The sequence below is a fragment of the Dermacentor variabilis genome, chromosome 4 (genome assembly GCF_050947875.1).
Source record: "Dermacentor variabilis isolate Ectoservices chromosome 4, ASM5094787v1, whole genome shotgun sequence".
NCBI classification, from domain to species: Eukaryota; Metazoa; Arthropoda; class Arachnida; order Ixodida; family Ixodidae; genus Dermacentor; species Dermacentor variabilis.
In genome coordinates, this window is record NC_134571.1 from 164,299,974 (window position 1) to 164,317,053 (window position 17,080).

The window sequence follows — 17,080 nt, forward strand, 5'->3', positions numbered from 1 at the left end:
AATCGTCAAAAGCGTTTCAGTGTCCCTTTAAGGAAAACATACAAGATCGCCCTACAAATTACGCAATGCGCCTCAGCTGAAAAACTCATGTCTCTTGGGATTCATAAAACATTAGAGGAACTGGTAGAAGCTCAACTGATAACTCAATGAAACAGACTCGCACAAACGACCTCGGGTAGGAAACTGCTTGGCAGACTACGGTATCACGAGCTCCTAGAAAAACACAACCAAGGTAAACCCATCCCCACTAGAATCAGAAACTGCATCAAAGTGGCGCTCTTACCCAGAAATATGGACTCAACTCTCCATGCAGGCAGAAGAGAAGTCAGAGCTGCTTACAATGAGTAAACGGAGGGAGACAAACCAAACTCTTGTTTCGTGGACGCTGCAAGATATCGAGGCAGGCAGAAAAGAATATTAGCTGTTGTCACTGACTGCTTGGTGTTAGGGTTGACGTCTGACACCACGTGTTGAAAGGAATTTCAACCGACCATCTCACCCTGCCTCTTCGAAATTAGGCGTGACTTCGCCTGCTATTGTGTGCGTCCTGATCCACGTGCAGAAAGAACTTTCTCTCACCGAACCTTTTACCAGGCCTCGTCGAAATGAAGCGTGACTTTGTAATTCGCCATGACCGTTTCGAGTGTGCCTGTCTGCCGGAAGCCCCGCAGTGTACAGGCTCTTTTGTGTGTGTGTGTGTGTGTGTGCGTGCGAGTTTAGAGAGGCCCTTTCCTCGAATTGGTCTTGGAAGAGAACTTCCACAAGCCCGCAAAGCACAGAAGATGTGGACAGGCGTCTACAATTCCTGGAGGCGGGACGACTTCTTCCTTTCAGCAGGCACGGTATAACCAGAGGGGAGGGGCCCTCTTTCCGTGCCGGTCACGTGACATTGACGGAAGCAAGATCCCACCCACAATTGTAGAGAGCCTATTTAAGGGGCTCTGAAATGTACTTTTATTCACTTCATGCTCTTCTCATTTTCGTTCATCTACCTTTGAATAAACCGTGCAAGTTTTGCACTAGAAAATCGTCTCGCCCTTGCTTGGTCGCCATGGTCTACCGGATGGCTGCAGCCCGCCGACAACGCCACGCTACCCAATAAGTAACGTCGGTCGAGCTTCGATAGGCAGGCGCCGCTACTACTCGGCAGCAGCACAATACGCTACCCTGGAGTACGCAACATTAGGCAGACAACTCACTAGCGCCTCTAGTCACAACGCCAGTGTCGCGTAAGCAGAAGAAATCGCAATAGCCCTTCCTATCAAATCGACGGAAGCAAACTAACAACAAATAACCATCCTATCAAACTTTCAAGGGGCATGCAGAAGCTGCCTCAGGGGACGAGTATGCACCGCAGCCTATAGGATGATACGACAAAGAAAACGCCGAGCCAGATTTTACCCAGTCATGAGGGAATCGGGGAAAATAAGACGCTGACAGAGAAGCTCGTGCGTATGCTAAACACCACGGGTGCTCACAGGGCGCCCCAGACGACCTGATCCCGATTGACCAGAAGTGCTCTCCAATTTGAAACTATCACAGAGGAAATAGAATGAAACTTCCACCGCCAGATAAGAACCTCAGTAAGGAAGAACATGTTATATGGAGAAAGATGGAAAGTAATACATATAACAATCTGAACATTCTCCATAAAATTCATCCCCAAAACATATGCGGACACATGCCCATGGTGTGGGGCCACGCTAACCATAGACGCATCTCATGGGCATGCACGGCATATGCACAAAAGACAAACACAGAAATTACGAAGCATACACAATGGGAGGCGGCGCTGTCCAGTTCACAGGAAGAGGTCCAAAGGGCCATCATCCGACTAGTAAGACGGCGCGTGGAAGCCAGTGGGGCCCTTGTCTACTAGCTCCACCCATTGAGCGTTTTATTCTTGAATAAAGTTGTTCTTCTTAATGCCCTTTCTGTTTGTGCTTCAACGGTGCTCTGCTCCGCGCATATTTGCAGCGTCCACAAGCTTGCGCGAAGCCCCCGTTCACGTAGTGAAACGTCACTGTTACTTTTCGTACTCCGTGTGCAAGCTGCTGATTCGTTTGGATTCTCATGTAGCCTCGTGCTGCAGCTTTGTGACAAATTCGTTCTCGACAAATTTTTGTTGATGCGCACAAGGCAGCATTCTCCGCTGTCGTCGTCGGCTTCGCAGTGTGGACATCGCAGTGCACCCGCGTGCATCATTACAGGGTTCTAGTATTGATTACCTCACAACAATACTCTAGAACTTGTTCTCCATGCTTGCCCCGCAATTTCAGTTCCTCGATAGGCTATATTACACTGCCGAGTCGATATTACCTAAACGCTTTGGCAAAACGGATTTATCCGTGGTTCAAAGCATTCTTTCAATTACGATACCGTGAAACCTTCTGCGTGAATGGTCATTATAAAAGCAAGCCTTCTTTTGTTTCCAGCCAACTGCTTTGTTTGAACACAGTGTTATTGGCTGTAAGAACGATACAATTTTTTTTCGCATATCATTCAGCGGACTGCAAGGCTTTTATTAAAAAGCCTGATGCTGGGCGACAGCACTTCTCTACTTCTCGTGAAGATGCACAGTTTGATATGTTTTCCGTTTTCTTAGGATGCAATAGTCGTGAAAACATGTGAGGTGGTACTTGGAAGAACGCTTTGTTCTAAGTCTACGCCAATTTCATAAACGAACAAGTGCGGAACGCAAGGTGCTCTCACTAGAACTTTCCTCAACCAGTTCGAATTAAATTTGTTTCATTATAGAGAGGGAACTGCATTCCAATGATTCCCGGAAGCTGTTAAAAATCATTTACCACGGATGTACGAACAGTGAGTTTGATGGTTTTCCGCTGTTTATAAGATTGCTTACAATATTATTTAGAGATATATCTCCTGCTATCGTTTGCGCAAGCCTTTCTTTTTTGATGGGAGTGGTTATAACTTATTTAGTTAATGTAATAAATAAAAATAAAGAGCATCTGTGGCTCACTGTATATAATACACGGCTTCATTATGCAACGTCTTGCGTCTTAGTCCACCTTATGTATCTTCACATATGGTTGTGCTCTACCTGAACCAAAGCATTCCTATTTCACCATTATCTTACCGATAAAGGAGTGATATTGTGGAAACATTCGCAGCGCTATTCACGCTGTCAAGTCACCGACCTTCAATGAACGCAATCGAAAAACATGCACTTACTCAGGGGCGAAGGCGAATCAGCAAACAGCATTTGGGCAGCTGAAAAACAAGCAAACGTTAATCGATCACGGAATGTAAGTGTGCACAATTTAATGCAAAGCGGTTTGGTAACATAAAACACGGTCCGCAGAAGAGGGACAGACGGACACGCGAATAAAGCGAGCCCATTGCTCGCGCTGTCTAATTATTATGAGAATATGCTTGTGAGGAGTGCAATCTTGTGCGACATTTCTATGTACTAGTATTGCTTCCGAATTTCTAAGATCTATACAATCACTGAGCTTTACGAGAACATAAATTTGGCGTAAATGTACACACGGTACGCAAAAATATAATACCATAATTAAGAAAACTCTTACTGTGTCTCCTGCTGCATGAGCGACTCTTGCCCCGAAATCAGGAACTAGAAGCTCTACATGTGATATACAGCGCATGCCCTTACGTTAATTTTATGCGGGCCATTCCATGTGCAGGGAGGCGAAGAAGAAGAAAAAAACATAATGTTTTGTTCGCATCGGCTTCGGTCTTTTGGGATGTTTCTGACCATATTTGTTGCTTGTGGGTGCTGCCTGATTTCATCGCCGATGGATCCGTAAAGGTGTGAGCTACAACTGGATACCAGACTGTTGCGAGTGCGTGGGCTTTTTCAAATTTTACGGCTCTTCTTCACTTGAGACCGCGCCGCCGGTGGACCATAACAGTTCGTGGAGGGAAACCACTCCAGGCGTTTTGGTGGCTCGGTGATACCTATTCCTATGTAATACACTGTGCGAATGAAGAAACATCCCCCGACGATTTTCCAGAGGATTCCAGCTGGAAATTAGCCGGACAAAGACACCATTTGACGAAAACGACGAAAGACAGGCCCTGCAATGGAGCTAGGCCTAGCGCGGCGCCCGGGCAGAAAGATTGTGGCAGGTGCGGCGCTGGTGTCAAGAGCCGCATTATTTGTCGTGGAAAAATGCCGGCGCTTCCCAGGGAGGACATCAACATTGTGATCGGAGTGAGGGGTGGCGTAAGTATGTCTAGCATGAGCCCGACTGTGGTGGCTGATGCAATGAAAACCGCTGCTTGTATCAAGGATTCGAAACGTGAAGCGGACACGATCTGCCCTAACTATCAACAAAACATCGTCGTGGCCTGCACCCCCGAGGAGGAGAACGCAATCAAATATGTCAGGAGCAAGAATATTTTGGTGGCGGGTCGACTGCACAAGGTAGGGGCATACCGCACGGTACCATTTGCTACTTGTTAACGGGTAATACGAGACGTTGCGCGTTGTGACGGGACAAAGGTGTTGCAGCGCAATATTTTCAATGCAAGAAACCCCTTTACGCTGGTAGCCAAGAGGATCAAGGATACCAGCACCGCAATAATTACCTGTGACGCACACTGGGTGCCTAACTACGTCAGGTATGACAATGCATTGGTCAGATGTACTTTATATCGTAAGCAAATCGACATCTGCTACGTTTGGGGAAGGCTCGGAAATCATGCCGACGCATGTTCGACGCCCAGTGAGGCCGCATGCAGAGGATGTGGAGCCTCGAACACAGACGAGCAGCATCAGTGCGTGCCTAAATGCAAGTTGTGTGGCGAGAGCCACCTGACGTCAGGGAAAGATTGCAGACAACGCTTTAGAATCCCATACGTCGGTTGAAGTCGTTGAAGAAAAGGAACCAGAGCCGAAAGGAGCCGAATGAGAATCCCTGCCCCGGATTACCGCGGTACCGAGCTCCAGTTCCCGGAGCTCGTCCAGCAACGCCCTGAGCAACCAGCCCTCGAGGCAAGTTGCCGTCGCTACAGATCGCTGTGTAGGGGTCGCCACCGTACCAGGAGTTTAAGTCGGAGCCGTTTCCGTGGTCACTCCAGGGAACGATCTGCTTCCATGGTTTGCTTCGTGCCCAGAAGCGGATCCAAGTCCAGAACCAGAGCCAGGGGCCATCAACACCAGCAGCAGGTCGTCCACAAGGAGGGCCACCCAACTTGGGCCGATCCGGTCCGTGACGATATTTTGGAGCGTGATGATAGGTTGGAAAAATCACGAGACTAGAGCTCGAGAACGCGGCCACGAGACCTGTCTGAGATAGCAGAGATTAAGGGCGCTAGGAACTAGCAACCCACCACTACTGTCAACGCGGAAATTCTGGAAGTCCCGATAGCCGATGGTAGCCACGGGTCACGACCCCCGAAAAAGAGGGCAATAGCTTGTGATCAGTAGAACGTGTTCCGTAAACGTAAATCAGAGGTGCGCGATATGTTAACCGCTCTCAGGGAAAGTATGAAACGGTTAGGTGATAAGAACTCTGATATGCAAAGCAAGATGACGACATTAGAAGCAAACACCAACCAGTCGTGGGCCAAAATGGAATCCTTTCTCGAGTTAGTTGTGGGCCCGGTAGCGCCACCGAACCCACCAATACTTCTTTCTGACCCAGTAGCTAGCAATGTAGCCACGATTCTATCCCCACCTAGGATTGATGTCCAACTCCGCCCCCTTGAGACCTACCAAATTTGGCAGTAGAACTCTAGGGGCTTCTCTAGGAAAAAGGTTCCCCTACAGCAATATCTACGGAGTTGTGAAAGGAAGCCCCAAGTTATCTAATTACAGGAAACCCTCTCGCCTGGCATGTCGATGACCGGGTTTTGCTCGGTCGCCGTGCAGTAGGGGTGGAAGGGGTAAAGTAAGAAACTCACTCATGTAGCACATGTTCTCAAGATGGCGGGTTGTAATATTGAGTATGTGATGGTAGAGATCGTACCTGGTTGAGTCAACCAAGGCAGCATATATGTTCTTAACATTTACAGTAGTCACAATGATAGCAGACAACCATTTAAGACTGCTCTGCAAGACCGTACACCTGGCAAGCTCAAACCATCTTAGTGCTGCAGGGAACTTTAGTGCCCCGTTTCTTGTCTGAGGTTATAAATACCAATAAGGGTAAGCGCCCCTGGCAGAATGCCATGGATCTGGACCTGACGCTGATCGCTGACCCTAATTTTCCAACCCGAATCGGGATATCCACGTGTAGAGACTCTACCCCTGATCTCATCTTTGTCAAGAACGTGACTGATGCCAAATGGAATGACTTGGCTGAGAACCTTGGTAGTGACCATTAAATTTGTGAGGCCCAGCTTCCTATCCTGGGTAAAAAACAGCGCGAATTCTCGTGCGCGGGCTGGTCTAAATGCCGCAAGCTTCAGGAGGAGAGGCCCCCTCAGATTTCCGACCTACCATAGAACAATGAATGGGTCAGATCCAACAGGACGTTCGGCGTGCAACCTAGAAGATCTGCACCGACCTTCCCGTTGAGAAAATCGACAGCAGGTTAGCCCATCTTTCAGAGGCCAAGCAATCCATTCTCAACAGATGTGTCAGCAACCTAATAGTAGGCTACGCAAAAAGATAGATGAGATTAACAAACACATTGAGGAGAATAATCCCCTCCAAGCAGCAGCAGGACTAGGTTTGCAATTCAATAGAGGGCGAAATGCGTAATGGTAAAACTTGGAACTTGCTTAAGCATCGCCTTAACGAGACAATACTAAGTTAATCAGAGGCATGTCATTGGTAGAACCGCACATAAGTCCGGACGAATGACCTCTGAGGATGAGTTAATTCGCACTCTTGCTAACCAATGTCTCCCAGTCGGGTCAGGGCGGTCTCCTGTACATCTCGTTTAACTGGGCCATGCCGATTACTTCCTGGATACGGAGTTTAGCGTTGGTGAGATTCGTCAGGTCCATTTTCGGACCTTATATTGAGAAGGCGTTTGATAACGTTCAACATGCGCATTCTAGCCTCGGTATCTCGGCTCACTGTGGGTGAGAGATTCTACAACTATGTTAGAGAATCGTCTCAGATAAGAAGGCTATCTTCCGGGTGGCCGATCTCGAATCACAACTGCTGGAATTCGGCGAGAGGGGCACGCCACAGGGGGCAGTCTTTTCCAATTTTTATTCAATATAGCCATGGTCGGTCTAAGCAGAAAGCTTCTCGAGGCTGAAGGCATCAAGCCCACTATGTACGCTGACGATATAACTATATGGTGCACAGGAAGGAATGATGGTCAGGTTGAGTAAGCCTTATGGGAGGCCGTAGACGCTATCGAAACCTATCTTGAAACCACCGGTCTTAGATGCGCCCTTTTGATGTCGGAACTCTTACTGTACAGTCCCAACAAACGCGGTCCAAGGCCTAAGCGGTGGCCATCGCTAGGAGACAGAGACATTAACCTATATACAAGAAACAGTTGCCGCATACCCAGAGTCAACTCTATCAAGGTCTTGGGCATGATCGTCGAGTCAGGGGTACAAATGACAACACCATAGGCAAGCTAATTGCTAAAACTGAAAGTGCCACTCGTTTAGTTCGGAGGGTATCAAATCGGCATCATGGCCTCAAGGAGGAAAACCTCATTCGACTAATATATGACTTCGCTCTGTACTACTTTACCTACGTGGCAGTCATGCATCGGTGGTAACGGGCTGAGTGGGATAAATTGAATGCAAAGCTTAGGAAGATTACTAAGCGGGTTCTCGGGTTACCCGTATTGAATTGTACAGAGCGCTGAAGGCAGCTTGGCATTAATAATATTCTGGAAGAGATTGCCGAAGCCCAGGGGCACGCACAGCTAACTCGTCTAATTACAACGAAGGCAGGGAGATACATCTTACAGTAAGTCGGATATCACCCCGATAGGGTAGAGAAATAGCTCTCTGACGTTCCTCCGTCGATTCGTGAGAACATTACAGTCGTGGCCATACCTAGGAACATGCACCCCGATCATTATCGCAGTAGAAGGGCAAGGGCGGCCAACCTCCTCAGGCAACTAACTACACAGCGACCAGCGACAGGTCAGCTTTGTTCTGACCTGTCGTACGTCAGGGTTTCACAATTGTCACTGTCAATGGTCGGCAAGGAATCACCAATGCTGCCTCGGTTTGGACGAGGGACTCACAAATACATGAACAAATGGCTATTGCACTGGTCCTGCTGCATAGCTCACAGGGTGTCACCTGTAGTGATTCAAGGTCTGCAGTCCGAGCATTTGAACAAGACACCGTTTCCAAACAGGCCCCCACATTTCTTGGAGACACGGCAATCACGCACCACTTCATTTATTGGTTTCCTGCATATCAGGGTCAGAAAAAGCTGCTCCTCCCAACCTCAACGAGTTGGCTCACGGGGCTGCGCATGAACTTGCCCACCGCGCTACCCCTAACCATACAGAAGCCAACTCCCCAGAGAACAGGGACACACCCTCCACCTACGCGAGATTACTAAACATTACTAGCTCAGCCGTGGAACCTACTTCGTTCCTCATCCGCACCTCAATAGAGCTCAAGCACTAACGCTCCGCCTACTACAAACGAATACGTATTCCAATCCGCCGCTCTTACATAAAATCTATCCGGATACTTACACCGATGGTACTTGACGCGATTGTGGAGAAAGAGCCCCGTTAGAACACATGCTCTGGCAGTATGCCCACTCACGCTCTATCACAGATAACAGCTCGGCCAGATGGGAGGTGGTTCTCCGCAGCCCTGTTCTGGCTGACCTACTCTGCGCTGTCCGGCAGGCCCACGATGCGGTCGAGAGGCTCGGCCTTCCGGTTCCCACGTGGGAGTGGCCCGCTTTGTGAAGACTTACGATCTCGAGGACTTCTATCAAGTTTTACCGTACCATACCATACCATCCCAGTTGCAGATGTACTTGAAAGTTAAATGCCGGCTGCAACAATGTGCTTTTCCGCGGTTTGTATTTTGAAGTGATCTCCAATTCGAGCAGCTGAGGTGTCCTGTGCTCATAAAGATAGCTCATGTCCATGGCTGGGCGCTTAAGGCGTCATATATTTTTTTAACCGCGTTCTTTCAAATGGCTGATACAAGTTGTAAAGCAATTATGTACTTTGCTCGCAGTATTTCTTTTTCTTCCGCCGAAAAATGTGTGGCTGTTTAAACCACACTATTATTGCCGCAGCAAAGATATGGATACTCCAAGCAAAATTAAGCCATTCTCGTCGGCACCTCTGGGATGGTTCGGGTAAAGTGCAAGTGCGATAAGGCCTCCCGCGCACCATCCCGCGCACCTTGTATTGTGTATGTGACAAATGTTGTGCGAGAATAAGCCGAGAAGGATAGTGACAACGCTGGCTCGATGGCCGACGTCTGCCCAAGCGTTCACGCGCACACTGTTGTAGGTCACGTGATCAAGGAAGAGAGGGGGGGGGGGTGCGCCCAGGGTAACTGGATTAGGCGCGTGGCAGTCACCCTTTTGAAGTCACGCTTTTGAAGGCCTATTACTGACATCAGAAGAAAGTATACAGAAGAATAAAATAGGTTGGAGTACATACGGCAGGCATTAGAAAATCCTGACTGGAAGCTAACCACTGCCATTGAAACGAAAAGGGCAGAGTCACTGCACTCTATGGGTGCTAACACATTGGGCAGGCACATGGGGGTTGACAAAGGTTCTCCAAAACAAGTAACGGGCCACGCACAGTGTGGTATAATGTTTGGATACTGCTATTTGTTAGGAGGGGTGTGGATCCCATACCAGATGGCGTTAGTCGATATTGGAGCTGACATGAGAGGAAAAATAGATCTCGACAGGCTATGTAATGACAAGGGCAGATAACCGGTGGTTGGTTAGAGTTACAGAATGGGTGCTATGGGAAGGCAAGCGCAGCCGAAGGCGGCACAAGGTTATGTGGGGCGCACCTCTTCTGGAATTGTTGTGGTGGAGAGAGCGGTGGCTCAGCACACGTCAACGCTTGCCAATGCCTATTACTCACGTGAGAATAAAAATGTACACAAAAATAAAATGGCTTGGAATGCCTATGGCAGGCATTGCCAAAGCTTGACTTCAAGATAACCACTGTCGTTGACACGAAAATACACTGTCATTGCACTCTACCGGTGCTAACATATTGGGCAGACACATGGCGGTTAACAAAGATGTTCCAGAAAAAATAAAAAAGCCATGCAAAGGGTGGTGTAATGTCTGGAAACTGCTATTTGTTAAGAGCGGCATGGATCACATAACAGATGGTGATAGCCGATATTGGAACTCACATAAGAGAAAAAAATAGATCTGGAGACGCTATGTAATGACTAGGGCAGATTACCGGTGGATCGTTAGTTACAGAAAGGGTTCCATGGGAAGGGAAACGCAGCCGAGGACGGCACGAAATTAGGTGGGGCGCGTCTCTTCTTGCATCGTTGTGGCGGAGAGACTGGTGGCGGAGCGCTTACGCGGCCCATGCACCCTAAGTTGAAGTAATCGACGGCAGGTGCAACATTTTTCTGAACCGATGGCTGGTAGCTTCCTGTGCGCTATCTTCCAACGTGCCTTGTGTTAGACGTCACGCAATGTCAAGTTTTAAAAAATGCGCCGAAACAGCTAGAAAAACGAAGCGTTCACTACCCCAAGCTGGTGTTCTGCATTATGCGAGCTTGTGACAGTGGCTGTTCGCGGTCATCAATTAACGTATGTTCGTGTTTTCCTGCACAGACGTGACGGCACGCTTGGTAATACAATTACAATTCTAATATCTACAACGTTAGTCCGTGTAGAGGTCTCATGCTTTGCAGCCATTGTATGCGCGGAATTATCGCTTCACGATAGTTATATAAACTTTTTAAACGAAATCACCAGCATGAAAGCTAATGGGAACATGTCGGTCGTAGTAGCGAGTCGTTGTTCGAGCTTGTGATGATGTCGACCTAATACAAGCAAGTCACCGAGCGTCTTCTGAGCGACACATTCTCTTGGCAATCTGTCGCCTTACCATGTGAAAAATAGCGGAATGACAGAACACATTGGAGAGTGCGATCATCGAGCTTATAAAACAGTGAATACCAGGTGACGTATTGTTTGGCAGTGTTCTAAGCATATGACTTGAAAGACAGTATGTTATCGCGATTATTATGAACAGAATAGACAAATGTTGATAACAAATGGAAGAGGATGCGGTCTTGGAGCTTCGTGAGGCGCTTGCTGTCAGCCTGGCACGTAAAATTGCGGTTGTCCGATCTAATTAGGTGTACGAACCATTCAACTACATCACCCGCGAAGTGTGTTCATATATTCACCAATACTTTCACAACGAAGCAGTTGGGTTAAATTTGCGTTGTTTAACGTGCCAGAACTGACATTTTATTATAAGGCACGCTGTATTAGGGCACGCCGTATTGCTGTTACCTCTTATAGTTCCTTGATGAGCACTTAAACTTCATGCACGAGAGTTTTTGCATTTAGCCTTAAATTTACCTCGTTCCCCGACAAGCCAGCTTTGCGCACCCTTGTCATACTCGCACAAGCGAGCACGACCATCCACTGCTTAAATGTTGACACGTCGAGGAAGTACAACATTCTTCTTCAGCGAGTTCCTGTAATCAGGTTAAACTACGCGATAGAAGGGACTCGTACGGACGCGCTATCGTTAAACCCTCGCAAAATCCACCTTTACCGAAGCAAGAACACAAATGTGGCCACAAAGACTATTTGCTCCTCGGTGTTGCAAAATTCCTACGGCTCTGTTGTCTGCATTCCGATGCGAAGAGAAGTAAAATCAGTAGAACCATGCCGACTCGCACCACATTTACATAGAATATTCGCCATATATGTGATGCGTGGCATGTAGCTGTAATGCAAAATCTGTACACGACTGTAGGTTTCAAACGGTGACCGAAAAAGAACAGACTCCAGCCGGGCACTACATCTTGCCGCTGATTGCACGAAACGTAGTAATAGAGTTCGTTGCAAACATATCTTAAAGCGATTCGCAAATGCCGGTCTCGTCACAGAAGATGCAGGGCGGGCTCTGGTGCGAACGGCAGTACTAACAGCATTTAAAGACGTAGTCTGTTCTTCGGCAAAAAAGCGCACAGCGTTTCTCCTCAAGATCATCGTCTTGCAGCAACATTGTCATCGGTCGCTCCAGGTAGTTCGCCAGATACGATTGTGAGCGGGAGAGGACGCTACGCGCTAATTGCGAGAAACGTTACGATCGCGGCGCCGGTGTGTGACTATGAAATGAGAGAAGTGAATCAGAGCACATGAGGGGCTTTTGTTAATAACTTCGAAAAGTACGAGGTAGTAACCCCGGTTAATGCACATTGGTGAACGGTTTACAGCCGGAAAACCGTGGAGTTCTGTGGGGACGTCGGCGGCAGCACATAGAGATGTGTCCTCGAATTGCGCTGGTGCAGCAGACTCATGCTTCGCGTATTCCCCTCCGTTGGAACAATGAAATGTGGATGCTGGTTGTAATTTTCAATAAATGGATGGACGGAAAAACATTTGTGCAGGTTTTTTTTTATGGGTGAATTGGGTTGTGTCACAAAAGTGCGCATAATCAAAGCGCGTGCCGCGCGTATCACCCAAGCCAGCAAAGGAGCACGTTGGCGCCACGACCGCTTCGACAGAGGGAGAGAGCGTATACGCCCCCTACAACCGACCCTATTAACAGGGCCTAAAAGCTTCTAGAAGGTACGCCAAGTTTACAGTCTCGAAAGAGAGAGAATGAAAGGGCACGCGCCGAAACATCCTCTCAGAACTCGACAAGCGGCGAGCAGAGCGAGAGGAGGGCGTCAGCCTGAGCGTGCACCAGCGGATGAGTCACCTCCCTCCTCGACGACGTTTGAGTGACCGCGGCCTAAAAGCCGAGAAATGTTTAGCTTACCAGGCTTTGTTCTTGCTGTGCGAGCACGACTCCTTTACAAGATCGGAGGAATCAGACCGCACCGGTGAAGAGGCGTGACGCGTACACCGACCGTCTGCAGAAGAAGCATATTCCCCGGCAAACAAGCCGGTGAGTGCCTCGGGCGTCTGCATTTCCGTCAGCATTTTTTGAGATTTGCCTGTAGAGTGGACACTTTACATTGTTATTCATTCTGTACTGTATGCGTTGAACATTTAGTGTATCTGGTTAATTATTTTACGGAGTTTTTTTTACCCCAACTGAATTGCATTGTGATGCGCCTAGCCGAATTTAACATGTCTGTATGTAACCGCGGTACTTGAAGAATATATGTTGTTGAGTTTGAACAATTGCGGCCTCTGACTCTCTCTTTGCACCACGACCCGCGTTCACTGACGCACCAGATGGCCCCTCATTAGTTGTCCGTGCTTTCGTGGGAATATTGTCGGAATTGATAAGCCGGTTTTGGAATTTGGCCCGGCGTAGCCGCCTCGTTCACGGGGTGCGTGAAAGGGTGCAAGGCACACTGCGTGCTCGCTCAGTGGATGCGCACTTACATAGGCATGGGGTAGTAAAGGGCCTCGCGACCCCTACGGAGAAAGGCGTCGGGCAACGGGTGACTTTTGTGTGCCCAACCCAAGCGAGCATAGAGTGCCTTGCATGAAGCAGCTTCGCAAGAACCTGCGTTCTCGGTTAACCAGCCTTAAACTGGCATGACAAAGAGAAGGTGGATTTGTCAGTACGCGAGAGTGAAGTAGGTAGGCCCGAGCCCGTGGCATTGCCGCACCGAGGGAAGTATATGAGAGAGTCCAGCCAGTGCCAGGTATGTGTTGCCCAAGGAAGCCTGATGGAACGACTATATATCTAGCGCATGGTGAGGACATCTCTCATGGCTAGCTTGATTTATATATTGTTGTAAATATATTCTCTACCAAGAAGAATGTCATCATCTTTGGCGGCGACCAAAAAGCGTTCTTTGTCGAGCCCCATACTGTGGAACGAGGGAGCTCAGTGTCTCTACAATGGCGGAAGCCTTAAAAATCTATTTATGGGGCTTTACGTGTAAAAGCAGTCGTCGGATTATGAGGCACACCGGAGTGGGAGACCCCGGAAATTTGGGTCATCTGGGCTTGTGTAACGTGCACCTACATCTAAGTACACTGGTGCTTTCGCATTTCGCCCAAATTAAAACGCGGCTACCGTTGCCGACATTTGATCCCGCGACCTCGTGCTTAGAAGCCCAACACGATATCCACTAAGCAATTACGATGGCTTAGAGGGAGCTGTCATTGGTCGACCAATCATCGTCATTGGTCGAGCGACCCTCTGTCTCTCTAATTTGTACGAGTCTCTGGCACTTTGCTCCTTTGACAGGCTTCTTGAACACAAGTTAAGCGTGCAGCATCACGCTGCCGTATGTTTCAGGTAAATCTGTTCACTGACACCTCCCCCCTCCCCTTTTTTTTAAATCTCAACTCCAAAAGTCAGAGAAAAAACTTAACTATATTTGTATTTATTATGGGAGACTGCAAACGTTTTTGCCTTCTCTCTAAGAGTAAGAAATACTTAGGTAAATATCATTTTCCTTATATACCTTTAAAATCTATATCATCACTTGCGACCAATGGATATTCCTTTCCGGCTTGGTATCGACATAACTATATTTTGTTGCTGACTAGGGACCCGAACCTCTCGGTCACAGTCTTTACTGCTCTCACTAGCACCTCGATGTCCCTATTTGTGAAAGAGCACATGAGGATGAACAAATATAAGAAGAAATGAAACATAAAAAGCGCTGTTCTTTCGCTGTCTTCTCTGTCTTGTCTTAGTCATTCTATCTGTCCTTTCCGTGCCTAACTCTCAGGCAGTTCAGCAACCATGGAATCCTGACTAACCCAATGTCGCACCATCGGTATTTCAGCGCCTGATTTTTACTATCTTTATAGAAATCGCTTTGCCTTACGTGAGCATTCCGTCTTGGGTACCATTGTTCGCTCAACCTCAAAACAGCATCTCTCACCCAACTCTTTTTATTAAAATGAAAAAACAAAGATTTCCGCTGCTCACCTCCAGATTACATTTTCGATACTGTAACAAAAGCCCTAAGGAAAGCATTAGTATGGTTCACACAAGGAGAGCGTACACTTTTATTTCAAATCAACAAGATTTGAGTCCGGCGTCTTTTTAGTGGGTCTGGGCACCCGCCGCGGACGCGGTTCCGAGACCTTGTCTCGAAGCGGCCTCCTCGGCTCGCTGGACGGCCCAGAGTTGTGCTGTCAGGTCAGAGCTGAGCAGTGCGGTCATCCAGCGTGACTGGAGGCTGGCGGTGGAAGAGACGGAGGGGTCGGCACTGCCCGACTTGTTTGTTAGGTCCCGACACTCCCATAGCATGTGATTTAGTGTGGCAACCTCGCCACACGATGTGCATCTGTTTGTAGTGTACATGTCTGGATACATGGCGTGCATGAGTCTAGGGGTTCTGTAAGAGTCTGTTTGTAATTGTCTGAAGTGTACTGCTTGCGTCCTGTCTAACCTAGCGTGAGGGAATGGGTATATGCGTCTTTGTAATTGGTAGTGTGCCGTGATGTTGTGAAAACTGGTCATACGATCCTCCCGTGCCCAGACGTTTGCAGTACCCCGCGGCGGCTCTTCCTCCGATGCTGCTCGGTGAGTCAGGCCTCGAGCAACGCCGTGAGCCGCTTCGTTGGGGGTGCTCATTCCAGTGTGTGCCGTGATCCATAGCAAATGCCTCCGGTTATCAACTTCGGCCTCTCCCTTGTGTATGGGATGTCGCTGGAGTATCTGATACGCCTCTTGCGAGATGCGCCCATTTGCAAAATTGCGGATTGCCGTTTGCGAGTCGCAGATCACGTATGTAGCTTTGGTTTGTGTGAGGGCCAGTGCTATGGCCGCTTCCTCTGCCGCTTCGGCATGTTTTTTACTGAGTAATTCATAGGAACCAAGCAAAAAGAGTGCTCTGTTCTGCCCCGTTCTTCCTTCCTTCCTGTGAACGGCTGCCTTAAATCAGTTTCTTTTTTCATGTTAGAGCAACGTTTCGCCAGCGAGCCAAAGCAACCACCTTTTTCAAGCATTCGTAATACGGAGGCTTCTAACGCAGGATGACAAAAAAAATAAAGGAAGCGTTTGTGAATTCTGTTGCAATGTAGAAATATTATTGTTAATAAAGAAAACGAAAGTGGATAAGAACACTACTCGCAACAGCTGGGAGGGAAGCCCAGATCTTCTACATTGTGCGTGCGGTGCTTTCGCAATTACACCCTGGGAGGGTGGCTTCTTCTCAAGCCTAAGTGGTAAAACAACCGCGCGCTCTGCGCAAGACGAGGGCAATTACATCTACAGAGAGATATATTTTCGTGAACTTTCATTTTCGTTCTGCAATCACTTTCATGTTTCGAATAATCCTTGCAGTAAATTTTCCCTGCGCGTTCTCTTGCTTAGTTGTCTATTTTATTGTATGACTCTGGCTATCTAAATATACAGCCCTTCTAATCACTTTGTTTTGTCGTTTTCCGACGATAATTTTTAGCGTACCAGTAGCATTTAACGAAGATAAGCTCTTAAAACTGAACAAATCAAAGTTGTGAAATTATTCTTACCACTTAGGAAGACAACAGCAAACAAAGAAACGGTGGCCATAATCACGGTGACTACGGATCGCTCCTTGATGGGAGTGTGTTTCTGATGCCTTTGACTGCCTATAGATAGCTGACTAAATAGCATGAACAGACCATCTTATTATACGAACTCAACATCGCAGCTTTTTGCATTGTTTTTTCTCGCGGGCTATAACTTTCGATGTATGACACTGCAGAGGTTTACATTCGAACACTTCAGAACAAAGAAAACTACATATTCATAGGAGGGGAATGAACGCGCGATAGCAGACAAAAGCAAAATGACAGAGCACTCTGGCGCACAATTTTCTGCGCTTTATTTCGTGCTTTACTAGCGTAAACGCTGGACACGTCATACGAATGTACTAGAAATCTTCGTGGTCTTTGTCGTCAGCAAAAGTGCATGTGTTAAAGTTCAAAGAGATTCAAAAAAATATATTCAAGCTGTTTGCTGTACCAAGATATCTGAGTGTCATACCGCAACTGCAGAAAACAACAAGGCTGTCATGTGATGACGGAGTGAGATAATTTTATCTGGAA

At 47.8% G+C, this 17,080-nt stretch overlaps 1 protein-coding gene across 1 annotated transcript in view; it reads right to left on the reverse strand.

The window, feature by feature from the left end:
- Nucleotides 1–16,616, reverse strand: part of LOC142578040 (uncharacterized) — a 55,734-nt gene extending 39,118 nt beyond the window's left edge. The window contains exons 1-2 of the mRNA XM_075687459.1: nucleotides 16,523–16,616; nucleotides 3,196–3,234 (exon numbers count right to left, since the gene is read on the reverse strand). Of these exons, the coding sequence (XP_075543574.1) occupies nucleotides 3,196–3,234; nucleotides 16,523–16,562 (79 nt within the window). The 5' untranslated portion in view covers nucleotides 16,563–16,616. The remainder of the gene's footprint in view (nucleotides 1–3,195; nucleotides 3,235–16,522) is intronic.
- Between the last annotated feature and the right edge of the window lie 464 nt (nucleotides 16,617–17,080).